This window comes from Hippocampus bargibanti, linkage group LG10, assembly GCF_051943395.1.
Source record: "Hippocampus bargibanti isolate YZ-2025 linkage group LG10, ASM5194339v1, whole genome shotgun sequence".
In the NCBI taxonomy this organism is placed as follows: Eukaryota; Metazoa; Chordata; class Actinopteri; order Syngnathiformes; family Syngnathidae; genus Hippocampus; species Hippocampus bargibanti.
The window spans coordinates 11,977,289-11,992,231 of NC_142743.1; the positions used below are offsets into that span (position 1 = coordinate 11,977,289).

The window sequence follows — 14,943 nt, forward strand, 5'->3', positions numbered from 1 at the left end:
AAAAATATGCAAATGTTTAAAATTTAAGTTACTGTATTTTCCGGTGTATATGGCACCCCCAAAAGCCTTCATTTACTTAAAAAAAATGACACTGCGCCGTATATGCAGTTTCGCCTAATATGTATGTGAAGTAATATTGAGCCACACCAGCCTCTTAACTATTGACAGCAGTCAGTGACTTCATTTCCCCCGTAGAAGTAGTGCGTAACCCCAGCCTTTACCGTAATGCCTTATAATGTGGTGTGCCCTATATTTGGAAATATTTGATTAATTTATATACAGTATTTTATTTGGAAAACATTTTTTTCATTCCTTGAAGGTGCGCTTTATAATCTGGTAAACCCTATATGGAAAAAGTTTGAGAATACACCATTCATTCGGGGGGGTGGGGGTGCCTTATACTCCAGTGTGCCTTGTACAGTACACCGGAAAATCCTGTATATTGGTGGTTTGGGATAAAAACTCATTCTATGGCCACAGTAGAATGTTTTTTCTTAACTCCCTCCTTTTTTTAAACTTTTTTTACATTGTAAACTAGGGAATTTTGGTTGAAATATGCCTTTCACTCTTGTATTTCAAGTTTGCGCTCACAATAGATGGCTGCTGGAAAATTGGATCATCTGTGTAAAAGGTTGTAACCAAATAACTCAAATTAAATAAAAACAGAATAACACAACATTTTCAAAGATTTTATTCCATAAACGGGATAACACGGGAAGTCGAGTGGTTTGCAGGATTGCCCCAAATTTGGGGGAATTGACTCTGGCTTTCTTGGGTGGAGTTTGTTCTCCCTGTACTTGTGTTCCGGGTACCTCCAGTTTGTCCATCTTCCTCCCATATCTCCCCAAAAGTGGATCTTGGAGACTCCAAATTGTGTTTAGGTGTAAATCTTTGTTGGTTTGCTGCAATTGGCTAACCTGCCCATAGCTGTTCCCTGTTTTCCGTAACTAAGCTTGTTAATGTGTATAAATTAATATCTTACAGTACGTTGATTTATTTTATTTTATTTGAATGCACTGCTCATATTGATTTGCTCATTACGTTAGTATGTGTTGAGCTACAGCAACATGGTAGATTCCCTATTGAACAAATAGTTTAAGTGTGATGGTCAAGTCAATTTTTTTAATCTTGGATTTACTTTAAAAAAATCTGATCAAAAAAATGTCCTCAGTCACACTCAACAAACTCTAAGTTTATTTCAATTTATCTTGATATTCCTGACCCAATACCAGCTCAGTCCAGCCTCCATGCGGAAAAATAATACATTGGATCTGCGTGGTGAGACAGTAAGCTGGATGTGTATTTATAGAACATACTGCAATACAGTGTTGGCACAACCTGTTTTTGGAATCAAGGATGTTTGCTCCTCTCTAGTGTTGATTACGAGACACTGCAACGTAAAACAATGGACACACCCATCACAAACACAAACAAATCCGGCGATAATGTGAATAAAACGGCAACAGATGTAAACATGGATATTTTTGATTTAGTAAAATTTAATTTACCAGCCATTATCATTCTTCCGCGAGTCTTGCTTTCGAGTTGTCTTCCTAAATGGTTTTACACAATATAGTGGAATGACAAAAATATCATTTTTTTCCATTTTATTACAACTTGTGACAGTTTTTGCAGCATATCGTAGAGCAATTACGCATGATATTTATGCCACCTTGTTATGTGTCTAAATGTGTGAAGTGTGTTCAAATTAACATTTGTTGTTTTGAAGCGTGTTAACTCTGAGATGAACGCACCAAATTTTTGGGGAGGACTAGAGATGGCAAAAAGGTGTGTACACGTCGTGTCGAACATGGAAAACAAACATGGCAACTGCCGGAGAGAAAGACACCTGCTTTGATATCAAAGTCCAACTTCTTCACACCAGTACTCTCATCGTCTAATCCTCATCTTCATCGTCCTCGTCAGTCTGGTCCCTGGTCTCCAGCTCGTCCTCGTCATCCACCTGCGGTTACAAAATGACAAGATTTTGTTCACAAATACTGTATTAAGCTCGGGGAGTCATTCCTACGGACAAGGCGAGCATCCATTCTTGGCTCTTAAAGGGGAGTGTCCATGTAAACCCCTTTAACTCATTTTCTGCCATTCATGAATTATAACGTAGAGCGCCATCCCCGAATTTGTTTGGGTCTTGTTTTTTTCACGCTTGGGTGCCGATAAAGCGCTGGCCATGGCCTCTGGCAGTTTTTTTCTTTTCCACAAGGGGGCAGCATTTTTCTTTTTTCCATGTTCGCGCTTTGTACCGGCTTCAGCTGTTGTTAAGGTGCTATATAAACGAATATGTATGTATTGCATTATATTTTGGACAGCCACCCTCCTTTCAAGCTCATATAACACCAGACCCATAAAATTTAAGAATTAAGTCTTTTTCTGATGAAAGAAGAGAGTATGGTTTCTAATGCTGTATTGAATGTTTATGTAGTCCTAAAACTCAATATTCTGTGGGTCCAGCAATTCAAGTGACATTGACAAAAACCCTGGCACTGGAGTGGACACATCTTTGCACATGTCTGGCAGTGAATGAGTTAAGAGGAGAAGCGACCTAGCATGGTGCTAAATGCTAACGGCCGGGTGTTTTAATTTAATTATTAATAATAATAATACATTTCATTTATAAACGCCTTTCAAAACTCGAAAGGACACTTTACAGTCACAGGATATTTTTTCTGCAGGTGAGCAGCGGCAGCCACGTGCGCCAGCGTTCACTCAACCCGGAAGTAGCAGAAAGTAAAAAACAAAACAAAAAAAACTAAATAACAAATAATATGCAACCAGATCTCATATTTCATGCTTTTTAATGCCATTTAGACCCTTAAAAGATATTTCGATGCTTTTTAAATTTTTTTGTGAAAACACTATCATTGTTGCTATGATCAACAGAGAGTTCTAAATTCTAGTTCTAAGGTTATCATCATCATCATCATCATCATCATCATCGGTTCTACTGTATACCGTCTCTCCGAGTTCTTTGAGTCTCTTCTTCAGGCTTTGTATCTTCTGGTCCTGGTCAGCCAGCAGCACGAGAAGGTCATCCTGCTCCTTTTTGGACTCCTGTAGATCCGCTACAATCTTGGTCATCTCCGTCTGCAGGATGGCCGCCGAGCTGGTGGCAGAGGCCGCCTGCTGCTCTTGCTGCGCCCGGCCCTCCGTCAGGACCCGGACCTCCTCCTGAGGATCGGACATTGACATAGAACAGAAGTGTATAAAGTTAAGGTGGAATGATTTATCAGTAGTTGAATTAGTTTTGATCAAACCTTTTTTTCCAGAGATGGAAGCTCTTAAATGTCAAAGTTAGAGGCAAAAAAACCATGAAAATACCTCAAAAGCCTAATGTGGTAGAATTAAAAAAATCAGAATCAAAGATGTTTCAGATAAGATTTTACTGTTGACCAGTGTAAACGCTTAATCGTTCTTTCACCATATTTGATTCAAATTTTTCTAAATCCTCAGAATCATGGCGCATGATGAATAAATATTCTCCCATTTCTGCAGTCGTCCGTGAAAGCAGATTTCAATTTGAATGTTGAATAGAAGAAAAACTTAGAGAGAATATTTTCACACGTTCAGTTTCTCTATCTCGGACGACTGCGCTGCGAGTCTGCTCTCCAGTTCTGCCGTTTTGGTAGCATCTGACGAGGAGTCATCGCTTGGGGCGGCATCTGTGGACTGAGGAGGTTGAACTTGATTATGAACGAGATCAAGCGTTTCAGAATAAAATAAAATCCCGAAATTTGAGTGTGTATACCTCCGTTTTAGCTCCTCTGAGCAGGCGTTCATTGTCTGTCTTTAGCTGGCTGATCTCGGCTGCCTGCGACTGGACCTGACCTCTCAGAAGCTCCAATTCCTTGAAGCGACAACAAGTCATGGTGATGAACAACACAAGTCAAAAGTGTGCATAATAACTCATCATCATCATCATCATCATCAACATTAAGGCCACCTTGAGGAAATCTGAATTGTCCAGGCCTCCTGTGGCTCCCTCAGTGAGCTGACAACCTTCGGATCGCTAAGAGAACAAGCACAATCAAGTATATATATTTTTTTAATAATAAAAAAAATAATAATAACTACTACTCCTAATAACTCAACTAACCAAGGTGTCAATGATGGCATCTTTTTCACGCAGCTGAGTCTGGAGGAGGGCGTGTTGACTGCGCAGCTCCTCCACCTCATCTGGAAGCTGAGTCGGCTCTTCGGTCTGCACGCCATTAACATGGGAACCGTCTCCCAGCGTGTTGCCGGCTTGACTCGCGTTTTCTTTGCCTAGGCGCAAACGGAGACACTGGTTCGCTTTCAACACTGACAAATGGGCCAGGTTGTTCGTATGAGGAGGAAAAAACTAGTTTCATGTTCATGGAAAGAATAATAAGTATGCTTTATTACATTTTGGAAGATTCTATCTATTTGTCCTACTATTATATTTGAGTTAGTCCCCGGGTTGAGTGAACGCTGGCGCGTGTGGCTGCTGCTGCTCGCCCACAGAAAAACTGATCCCGTGACTGTAAAGTGACCTTGAGAGTTTTGAAAGGCGCTTATAAATGAAATGTATCATTTCTAATTATTATTTATAAAATAAAAATAAACAAGTAAACTGTGTTCGTAAACTATCCAGGAAGTAAAAATATATTATATTTCGCTAGTCTAATTAATTAATTGATTGTATAATAGATTAAAAGATTAACTCATTCACTGGCAGATGTGCAAAAATGTGCCCACTCCAGTGCCAGGGTTTTTGTCATTTTCACTGAAATCGCAGGATCCACAGAATATTATGTTTTAGGACTACATAAACATTCAATTCAGTGTAAGAAACCTTAGACACTATTTATTTCATTAGAAAAAAAGAGTTAATTCCTAAATTATATGGGACTGGAGTTATCTGTGCTTGAAATGGGGCAGCTTTACAAAATACAATACAATCCATACATATTGATTTATATAGTGCTTTAACAACAGCTGAAGCTGTACCAAAGCGCTAAAATCGACAAAAGACAAATGCTGCCACCCCTGTGGAAGGGAAAAACATTGCCAGAGGTCTGACCAGCGCTTTATTGGCACCCCTCGCATGAAAAACCAAAACCCGAACAAATTTGGGAATGGCAGCGAATGAGTTAAAGTTCAGACTGCATAATAGTTGATGAACACATAGCCCCACTATACTTCTGTATTCTAACAATGCTCAAAATTGTATTTTGTGAACAATTTTCCAGTCCCGAATAAATTCGGGAATGGCAGCGAATGAGTTAAAAGATTAATCAGACAATGTTCGGAGAGGGGTAGGGGGGCAGAGCGAATTTATTTGAACAAATATTACGGGTATCATGATACTGCAAACGTTTAGTGGGCCGGATTAAGTCATGCGATGGCAGTGGCGTGCTCGGTGATCATACCTATTTTGAGTTTGAGGAGGTTGTACTGGTCCTTGTGTTGCTGGATCTGACTCAGCTGCTGGGCCATGGTGGCCTGCATCTGTTCGGTTTGGGTGGTCATGGAGGACACCTGCTCCTTTAGCTCTTGGATCTTGGCATCCTGACCGCACATGTGATATCAGTTGCGCAACTGGTAAGGGTCTCGATGCAGGTAATGCGAGAAAGGTGCTTGCCTGTTCTCGGATCAGCTCCTTGTACTGCGTGACAATATTGTCGTGCTGCTCCAGCGTTTTCTTTACCTCCTCTTCTTTCTTCTCATCTTCACTGGACTTATGGACCGCCTTGGTTATCACACCTATTGACACCAAAAGGGCAGGGTATTCCGATGTATCATGGAAAACACACTCCTGAAGAAAATACACTCCTTAACTCATTCACTGCCAGACATGTGCAAAAACGTGGCCACCTCAGTGCCAGGGTTTTTGTCATTGTCACTTGAATTTCAGGTACCACACAATATTGAGTTTTAGGACGACATAAACATTCAATGCACCGTAAGAAACCGTAGACTATCTTTTTCATCAGAAAAAAAGAGTTAATTCCTAAATTATGTGGGTCAGGGCTTATATGAGCTTGAAATGAGGGCAGCTGTCCAAAATACATTGCAATACATACGTACATACTGAATTATATCGTACTTTAAGAATAACTGAACCTGGAACAAAGCACTAACATGGAAAAAGGGGAGATTCTGCCCCCTTGTGGAAAACTAAAAAAACATCGCCAGGGGTCTGACCAGCGCTTTATCGGCACCCAAACATGAAAAAAACAAAACCTGAACAAATTCGAAAAATGGCGCTCGACATCATAATTTACAATTCCCGAATAAATTTGTGAATGGCAGCGAGTGAGTTAAGTCAAGGGTGTCAGTCATTTTTATTGCCGCGGGCCACATTGTAGTTCCGGTTTCCCTTATGGGGCCGTTATGAATTTGAAGAAGCAATTAGAAGGTTTCATCCACTCCTCATATTACATATAGAGCACACAACAAATTGATAAATGACTAGTTTTCAAATTTTAAGTAAAGTTCTTCTATTCCTTTCGGGTTTTCCCTTCAAGAGGTCGCCACAGCGATTCAGTGTCCTCCATCTTCAGAGGTTTGATCCGCATGTTTGAATTAATAAATAATGACAGTTATCGTAGTTTATATATATTACTTATATATATGACTATATGAATTTTTGTTGGTACTTTAGCTAGAATCATGGAATTTCACAAGTTAGATTTGCTTTCACGGGCCAAACAAAATGGTGCGGCGGGCCGGATTTGGCCCCCGGGCCTTGACACCTGTGAGTTAAGTGGACATCGTACCATGCTGTCAGGTGACAGTTTATCATGATTGGTGCATGAAAGGCAAAAAGCTAACTGAATTGAAGAAAAAAAAAGTGAAAATGAAATAAAAAGTGACCGTGTGCACTCACCTTCCAGTTCTTTGACCAGCTTGGTGAACTCGTGATCAAACAGCATCTGATCCGGAGCTTGGAAAACCGGCTGCGGCTTTTGGGCTGCGCGCGAGTACAGTTCGTGTTTCGTGACAAAACCTAGCTTCTCCACAAAGTTCTCCTTGCCAATGCGCTTCTCGATCAATTGCTTCAACTTCTCTCTGGGGAAACACGCAACATTTAGAGACATTCCCAAGGCAGTTGACAATTTGCGACGGTGAACAACTGACTTGGTATAGTTCTCCAGCGAGTTATCGTTGTAGTAAATGCAGATGCCCAGCAGCAGCGCACACAGACCCTGCACCAGACGTTCATCCTCTCCCAAGTTCTCGGAGATCTGCGCCGTGAGCTACAAAAGCGGCAAGAGTCAAGGGGAATTAACGTCATGATAACTTGATGTGGATAAGCACGACAAGTGAGCATACAAAGGGGACGTTTTCCTGGTTGTGAAGAAAGTGTGTGACGGCGATGGGGCAGTTGTTGATCCACGTGCACAGCAGCATGAGAAGACCCACTCTCGTTTGCACTTTGCTGCCCTGTGGAACACAGAGCAGACATTTTGAATTGCTTTTTCATATATTTTGTAATCATAATTTCTCATGTCCGGTCAAATCTTTCCAACCTCATAGTTCCATTTTTAAACCCCCAATCAGCCATTGGTTTTAAGCAAGCATCTTTTACACTGACTGAAATGTTTCAAAAGTCACCTATACTTCATAAAATGCTTTGTTTGTCAAAATAAAGCAAACGTGATTATTTTTTTAAATGACACTGTCAGCATTTGGCAATGCTCTGTGTTCAAGGCCAAATCTGTGTAAAAGAGGTTTGTCATAGGGTGAGCAGAAGGGAAAAAAACAGCAACAGCAGACATGGTTAGGTTGAGCAATAAATGGCTAACTTCAATCATGATCTTGGTTCAAAGGTGGGAGAAGATATTTTTTAAATGAACATTACAAACAATGACATGCTTAAAAATGATTGTATCTACCCTCCTTGTACAGGGAACACAATGTGTTCAAATACTGCTAAACATGTCTGAAAAAACAAACAGGGGCGAAGGCAAAAAGTTAAGCTGGGCTGCAAACTACATGCATGGGCTAAAAACCCCTTTCAGCCTTTTATAACCTATGCGGTTCATAAAAGTTACATTTACGGATATAGTCTCCCAACAGGACAACAGCACAAATTGAAACAGACAAATCTGAGTGGACACATTAAGTATTTTATTTTTTACACTACTTTTATTTATTTATTTATTTATTTATTTATTTATTCATTTATTAATGTATTAATTTATGTATGTATTGTGAATCTTCTCTATAGTTCTGAAAATGCCCACTTGATCGAAGAACTACGGCAACTAAAGCCCAAAAAAGGGTGGCTGTGCACCAGCGCAACCTGAATATAAGCCGCGGGAGAGGAAAGGGGAACCAGCAGATGCTCGTCACCAAGATCCCCTTTACACACATAGCGCCCACCCCCTTTTCACCCAAAAATAAATAAATAAATAAATCTCCTTCACAAGCCAAGTAGAGACAAAAGAAAAAAAACTCAAACTACACACAAACAAATATAGCACGCACTTTACTCACCCTCCGGCTGATCTTATCACCCTGAAAAACCACAACGTGACACCGCCCAAATCAATGACAGTCATTCTTTGGCCACAAATAAATACAAAAATAAATACATAAATAAATGAACGAACAAATAAATAAACTAAAATAAAATGGGTGGGCTTTTCTAGCTTTTTACAATACAAGACACTACATCCTAATTTATATAGGGCTTTCACAACAGTTGCAGCTGCAACAAAGCGCTTCGTCAACATAAAGCAAAATAATAAACACAACAGTAACATGAAAACATGGACAGTTGTGCAATCTTAACGACTTTCCCTACATACTCTTTGATGTTTAAGTACAAGACAAAAAAAGTGTTTTTGACTGAAGGGACCCTAAATAGGGAAGAAATCTTTCCAAGGGACATTCAGGGACCCCAGTTTGAAAACCAATGCACGAAAACACCACCCCCACACCACCTAAAAAGTGCTCACTTGGCACCCATCTACCTGGGAGAGGATGTTGGTGCACTGCTGCAGCAAAGAGACGGGAGGTTTGCCCAAGCTGGTGGCCAACTGGACCCGCAGCAGCTGCTCCTTCTGGGTGAGGTTGTCCTGCAAGGCGTGCGCCAGCGCCACCGACGCGCACCAGTTGGACAGCGAGTCGGCCGAGAACAGGCCGCCGCACAGCAATTGGCCGGCTGAGATGGAATTGGCTGAAAATTGCGAACAACACACGAGGTTGATTCATACCTCTGACTCGTGCGTGTGAAGAGCGCGACTCACCGTCAATAGTAGAGGGCAGCAGCGTGGCGACGATCTCCCCTTGCCCTTTCTGGTTCTTGTACAAAAAACATTGGAAGCAGTACAGCACGGCGCAGCGCAGGACAAACGGTTGCCTCTCGTTGACCATGGACATGAGCAAGACCACAATGGCGGGTCTACGGATCGGAGGGGTGCAGAGACATTTTTGTGTGACAATCGTGCTCGGCCACCATTTTGTGACATTGTGGTGTCGAGTGAGATGGGTGATTGTTATTTCGATAAAAAAATTTACTTGCCGCCATTTTGTGGTATCTATAGACTTTTAAGTGAAGCGTTGGTTGACAATTTTACCAGTTGAATTCTTTGTTAGATATTACCAACTTTTTGAATTCATCCACTGCCATTCCCAAATTTATTTGGGAATTGAAAAGCATGACGATTTTTTTGGGGGGTTTTGGTTTTTCTTGCGAGGGGTGCCGATAAAGCAATGGTCAGATCTCTGGCAATGTTTTTCCCGCCCACGACGTGGCAGCATTTGCCTTTTGTACACCCACTCCTATTTCAAGCTCATATAACTCCAGACCCGTATTACTAAGGAATTAACTCTTTTTTTTCTGATGAAAGAAGAGAGGAATGTTTCTTACGCTGCATTGAATGTTTATGTAGTCCTAAAACTGAATATTCTGTGGGACGTGCAATTTGAGTGAAAATGACAAAAACCCTGGCACTGGAGTGGACACATTTTTGCACAATCGTCTGGCAGTGAATGAGTTCAAGCGCGACGGCATGGACACTATTATGTGGCGTTTTAAAGGAGCAAAACAACATCAATAGCTGTTCTTCTGTCGATTGACTATGTCCTACCTGGGTGGGTTCGACGGTGCGTTGACTGACGCAAAGTAGTCCTGGTTGACCTGTGAGCCCCTGATGACTTCCGAGACAGTGTTGATGGTCTGTTAAGGTCGCGCGGCGAGAGAAGACTTGAAAATGAAACAAGGCTTCTCCCGCGGTTGGATACGACCGATTGACTGCCATTTACCTCAGTGAGGATGTCCGCCGGTACGCCGGTGGCCATGAGGATGGTGCACAGCTGCTGGAGCAGGCCACACTGGTACATGGATTTCTGACAGCTCGCCGTCGCTCCCGGAGAATTCACCGGGGACACCATGACTCGCACAAGCTGGTATCAACCAACACATCAGTTTTTGGATGGTCCCACTCATTTTAAATACAAGAATGTGATTGAAAAAAAGGAATCCAAATATTGAGAAGATTTTTTTTCTTTCAAAAATGCCTCAAATAAGTCTCTGTGGTACCTGCAGCATGAGGTGAAGGTTGGTGACTTTCTGTGCTGACCAGCCCGAGTTGTCGTCACCGACCTCGAACCACGGCCTCATGCGCTGGATGAAGGAGCCCTCTTTGAAGAAGTTCTGGTTCGAGCTGTTGTTCTTGAGGAGGTTGCGCAAGAGGAGCAGGCAGTCCTCAACCACAATCCCTGTGAACATCAATCCTGTCCCACTTAAATATTTTGCAAATGAATAAGTCACGCTAGTGGTATAGCGGACATTGCTCAGAACGGATTCACTCCGAGCGGTCGTGCGATGCATGTCTTGTTCGTGGGGGTGTGGCTTTAGTCAGAAAATTTAACGGAGGATTGAAGTGAACCTACATTAAAATCTTGCTAGCAGTAAAAAAAACTCATTCACAAATCAGAGATGGTGTCAACTTGTAGCGTAAGAAAGAATTTCCGTTTCTACCTCCATCGCTGCTGCCCTCTTCCGTTATAATATCCAGGAGCCGCTCAAAAGCGTTCTCAAAAGCCACAATCTTCTGGATGGCAGCGTTGCTTTTGGTCAGCTGCTGGAGCAACAACAAGCCCTGCAGGGAGTTCATTGAGAAATTCATTCATTTGGTTTGGAATGGAAGAAATGAAATGAAATAGTTTTGAATGATAACCAAAAAAATAAATAAAAAATAATTAAATCTTTGAAATGCTTACATCGTTCCGTATAACTTCTCTGGAATCGGCCAGCAGGTCCATCAACCTGGAGACCCCTGCAAGCGCAAGCGTATGCCGTTTGACATACTGGGAACATTTGACAGGATGCGCAGAAAGCAAAGGATGGCAACCGTACCCATGGGGCTGACCAGGATGATACTCTGCAGCTGGACACACTGGTTCCTCAGGAGGGCCGTAAGTAGCTTCACAGCAGGCCAACGCACGTGAAAGTCAAACTCCTGTTATGAAAACGTGCCGCGGTTAATAGAGGAAGTGCTACCACGGCGCACTTAAAATAAAAATACTTTGTATCATGGGCAGAGATATTATTCAACAATAGATGGGGTACAAGATGGGGAAATGAATTAGGGCATGGGATTTATTTTTATGTACGTATTTGTATTTATGGAAAAATCTGAAATATTTCGCAACCTGTCCCCAAAAAAATATCTATCTATCTATCTATCTATCTATTCATCCATCCATCCATCCATCTACAATAAAGTCTCGTTATATCGATATCGGTTATATTGATAGTACTGCTTATTACGATACTATTTTCATTTCCCGTCAAATTTCTAGTCTTTTTATGCATAATTAGTTGCGTTTAGTACGATATATGGTTATTATGATAATCCGGTTACTACGGTGCCCTTTTTCATCTCCCGCCGGCCATTTTGCTTTGCTTATATCGATACAAAAGCAGCTTGAGCTGAATCGATATTTGCTTCAGGGATTTCAGTACCACCATTATCGAAATCTGTATCGTAACACCGTTGGTCAGGTGGCCAGCTTTCGTGTCTTGCTCTGTGTAGCACACACATATATATTATTATATTATTATTATTATTATTATTATTATTATTATTATTATTATTATTATTATTATTTACTTCGGGATGGCGCCGCAAGAGTGGCTGCCTTTCCGGCGGGTCCTGTGTTTTGTTTTTCTGCTTCATTTCATAGCTTTGCTGCTGTGAGGTGTGAGTTTTGAAAGACGCTTAGAAAGAGGAGGCCACGTGGCTTTGAGCAGACAAGGCAACGCAAACATTGCATTGTGCACTATGACGACAAACGACAACTGGAGCAAAATCTTCAGCAAGGGATATTTACCATACATTAAGCAAGGGAGCATTTGTGGTAGGTACTTCCTTAATTAAAAAAAACCTTTATACTTCGCAAGAATGTTTTTTTTTTTTTTTTGCGATTAGTCGACTTATTGTGTTTCAAGTTGTGAAAAATGGGGCAGGCAACTTTATGGCCGGCTAGGCAACTTTTCAGAGTTGTCCGCCCGGGTGTCCGCTAACTTTTTGTCATGAGTTTCAGACACTGATATATACATCAAAAAAACAAACAAAAAAACAAACAAACAAAATCCCTTCATCTCTCCCAGAGAGCAGTACCTCCAACATGGTGAGGAGCAGCGTGATATTTTCAGGTTCCTGAATGAAAGCTTCTGTAAATTTGGTGCCCAGGTCATCTGCCTGCTTCTGGGAGGTCTCATCTGTATATTGAAAAAAATAGAAATTAAAAAAGGAGGAGCCATTGACAGGTGAGGTTGTGCAAGAGAGAAAAAAATGTTCTTAAACGCTGCTTGAGTTCTTTACTAGCTCTCCCAAACTTACCAAACGATTTCATTCAGTGCACTCATTTGTTGCTGCAAGCAGAACCCCCCCCCCCCCCCCCCCAAATGTGATTTGTCCTTCACTTTTACCTTGGCTAAGTTCCGTTTACCTGGCAACAGTGGATAAAATGTCTGTGATTTATCATAGGCTTTGTCAACAATGAGAAGATGAGGTGTGAGGTTGTGGGGGTCGTGTGAGGAAGAAAAATAAAAAATAGCGAGGGGGCAATCATGCACAGAGAAAAGGTTTTACCTTCTGATTCGTCTGTGAGGTTAAGACATGGAAGAGAAGAAGAGAGAGATGACAACCTTTACATTTAAAACACAGACAGCGTCATAGTATAGGAAGAGAGCAAGCAATGCACACTGCGTGATTGACACATGAGGTTGAAATCAGTTACCTTTCTTTAAAAAAATAAATACATTAAAAAATAAAACAATTCCAAACAATGGCGACATGGTCACTACCTTGCTCTTCCTCCTCGTCGTTGCAGAAAATGTTGTACAGTGTGTCCAAAGCGTAGCCGAGTATTTCTGAATCAGACCTGATGGGTATCATAAAAAAAACATGAACAGCAATGTTATACATACACTTATGGCTGGAGGAACTGATGTGGAAACAGAAATAGTCGTTTTCAGAGTCTGATCCCGTCACAATGTTAAAAACCTTTTCTGAACTGTACACACAGTCTTTTAAAGAGGAAAGCTCTTTTATGTTTTTTGGGAACATCTGCCAAAGTGAATAAAGGTGTTATGACAGCGACAGTTTGCGGGTGAAACAGAGTGTTTCAATTCCCTTCGAGAGAAAAAAGACAATTTGTGTCAACTGGATTGATACTTACCTGTCAGTTTGGAGAATGTTTATCAAGTGATCCATTGCTTGTGTCCCGACCTCCATGCGATATTTCTAACAAAACAGATTGCAATGATTTCAAAATAAGTTGTTTTGACAGAAATTATTGGGCCCCTTGAGATCTAGCTTTTGAGATCTTACCTTAGAGAGGGATTTAAGAGCACGCACCGCATCCCTGCGATCTTCGAGGAGTGTCGACGAGGCAACTCTGTCGCACAATTTCTGGATCTATTGTCGAAGTAAATTGTATATATTATCGAGCTCGAAGATATGCCAGATACTGAGAAGCACCAATTCGTGTCATTTCAAATGGCAAAATATAAACATAGGTTAACCAATTTGGATCAAGTCGCCATAACACCTTTGTGTTTGGACAAATATGTGATTGTGTCTGTTTAGCAAGGTTTGTAATTTATACTTACATACTTATATATGTAAATGAATCACACTCAATTGACTTTATATGAAAAAAATATTTAACACACGTGAGCTGTTTCATACGATTAAAAGCATTGAAAATACCGTGATCGGTTTAAAATCATTTGCAACACCTAAACTGGATTAACCACCATTAGATTATAAAAACACATTCAAAGGATAAACTATGCTTAAAACAGCAAGTATCTAACGCAGAAAATGACAGGTTAGCAACATTAGCATTGACAGTAGCCAACCTGATAATTTGAGGTGACTTGCTTCCCGAAATAAATGACGCCACGCGTGTTGTATTGTAAAGGTTAATCTTTAAGGCTTAAAGGTTAAATGTACAACAATTACGTATAAGCAAATGCTAAACTAATAGCAACCACAAGGGGTTAGCTTCATACCGTCTCCGCTCCAGTGGGCTGCGGCCCGGCTGCCTGCCCGCCCATCACTCCCCTGAAAAAGTTCATCTTTTCAGACGTCGCCTTTTGCGACCCCTCCGACGACGACACTCGGAGTCTCCTCTACGTGATTTGGGTGACGCGGAAATTTTTGGAGGAAAGTATTCGGGATAGTGTGTTGTTATTTGAATTATTTTGTGAGGTTGGTCGTGCGACCCCGGAACTCCTCGCGGGAGAAGGAGACTACGCATGCGCGAGGACGTGGCGATACGTGGACCGTCAGTGCTACATTTAAAGGGACAGTAAAGAAAACAAAAAAAAAAACAATGTGAAATTGTACGGAGGGCATTTTAGGCCAAAATTAACAAAATATAAACAAACCCCTGAAAGGCAGTCAGTAAATGTCTGTTGTTTTCAAAGGAAATAGT

At 41.2% G+C, this 14,943-nt stretch overlaps 1 protein-coding gene across 3 annotated transcripts; it reads right to left on the bottom strand.

Annotated features, from left to right (window-relative positions):
• Nucleotides 1-1,171: 1,171 nt before the first annotated feature.
• Nucleotides 1,172-14,762, bottom strand: uso1 (USO1 vesicle transport factor). Of its 3 annotated transcripts, XM_089007012.1 has the most exons (26): nucleotides 14,519-14,762; nucleotides 13,833-13,919; nucleotides 13,681-13,745; nucleotides 13,307-13,383; nucleotides 13,092-13,103; nucleotides 12,618-12,718; nucleotides 11,351-11,453; nucleotides 11,215-11,270; nucleotides 10,973-11,093; nucleotides 10,532-10,710; nucleotides 10,255-10,395; nucleotides 10,080-10,168; nucleotides 9,237-9,391; nucleotides 8,961-9,166; nucleotides 8,482-8,502; nucleotides 7,315-7,425; nucleotides 7,120-7,238; nucleotides 6,869-7,050; nucleotides 5,621-5,742; nucleotides 5,409-5,547; nucleotides 4,112-4,281; nucleotides 3,959-4,024; nucleotides 3,764-3,862; nucleotides 3,580-3,684; nucleotides 2,971-3,186; nucleotides 1,172-1,963 (listed from the first exon to the last, which is right to left on the bottom strand). In XM_089007012.1, the coding sequence occupies exons 1-26, from the start codon at nucleotides 14,582-14,584 to the stop codon at nucleotides 1,898-1,900; spliced, it is 2,874 nt and encodes a 957-aa protein (XP_088863138.1). In that variant the 5' UTR covers nucleotides 14,585-14,762; the 3' UTR covers nucleotides 1,172-1,897. The 3 variants fall into 3 exon arrangements, with proteins under 3 accessions (XP_088863138.1, XP_088863139.1, XP_088863140.1); XM_089007013.1 differs by lacking the exon at nucleotides 13,092-13,103; XM_089007014.1 differs by lacking the exon at nucleotides 8,482-8,502.
• Between the last annotated feature and the right edge of the window lie 181 nt (nucleotides 14,763-14,943).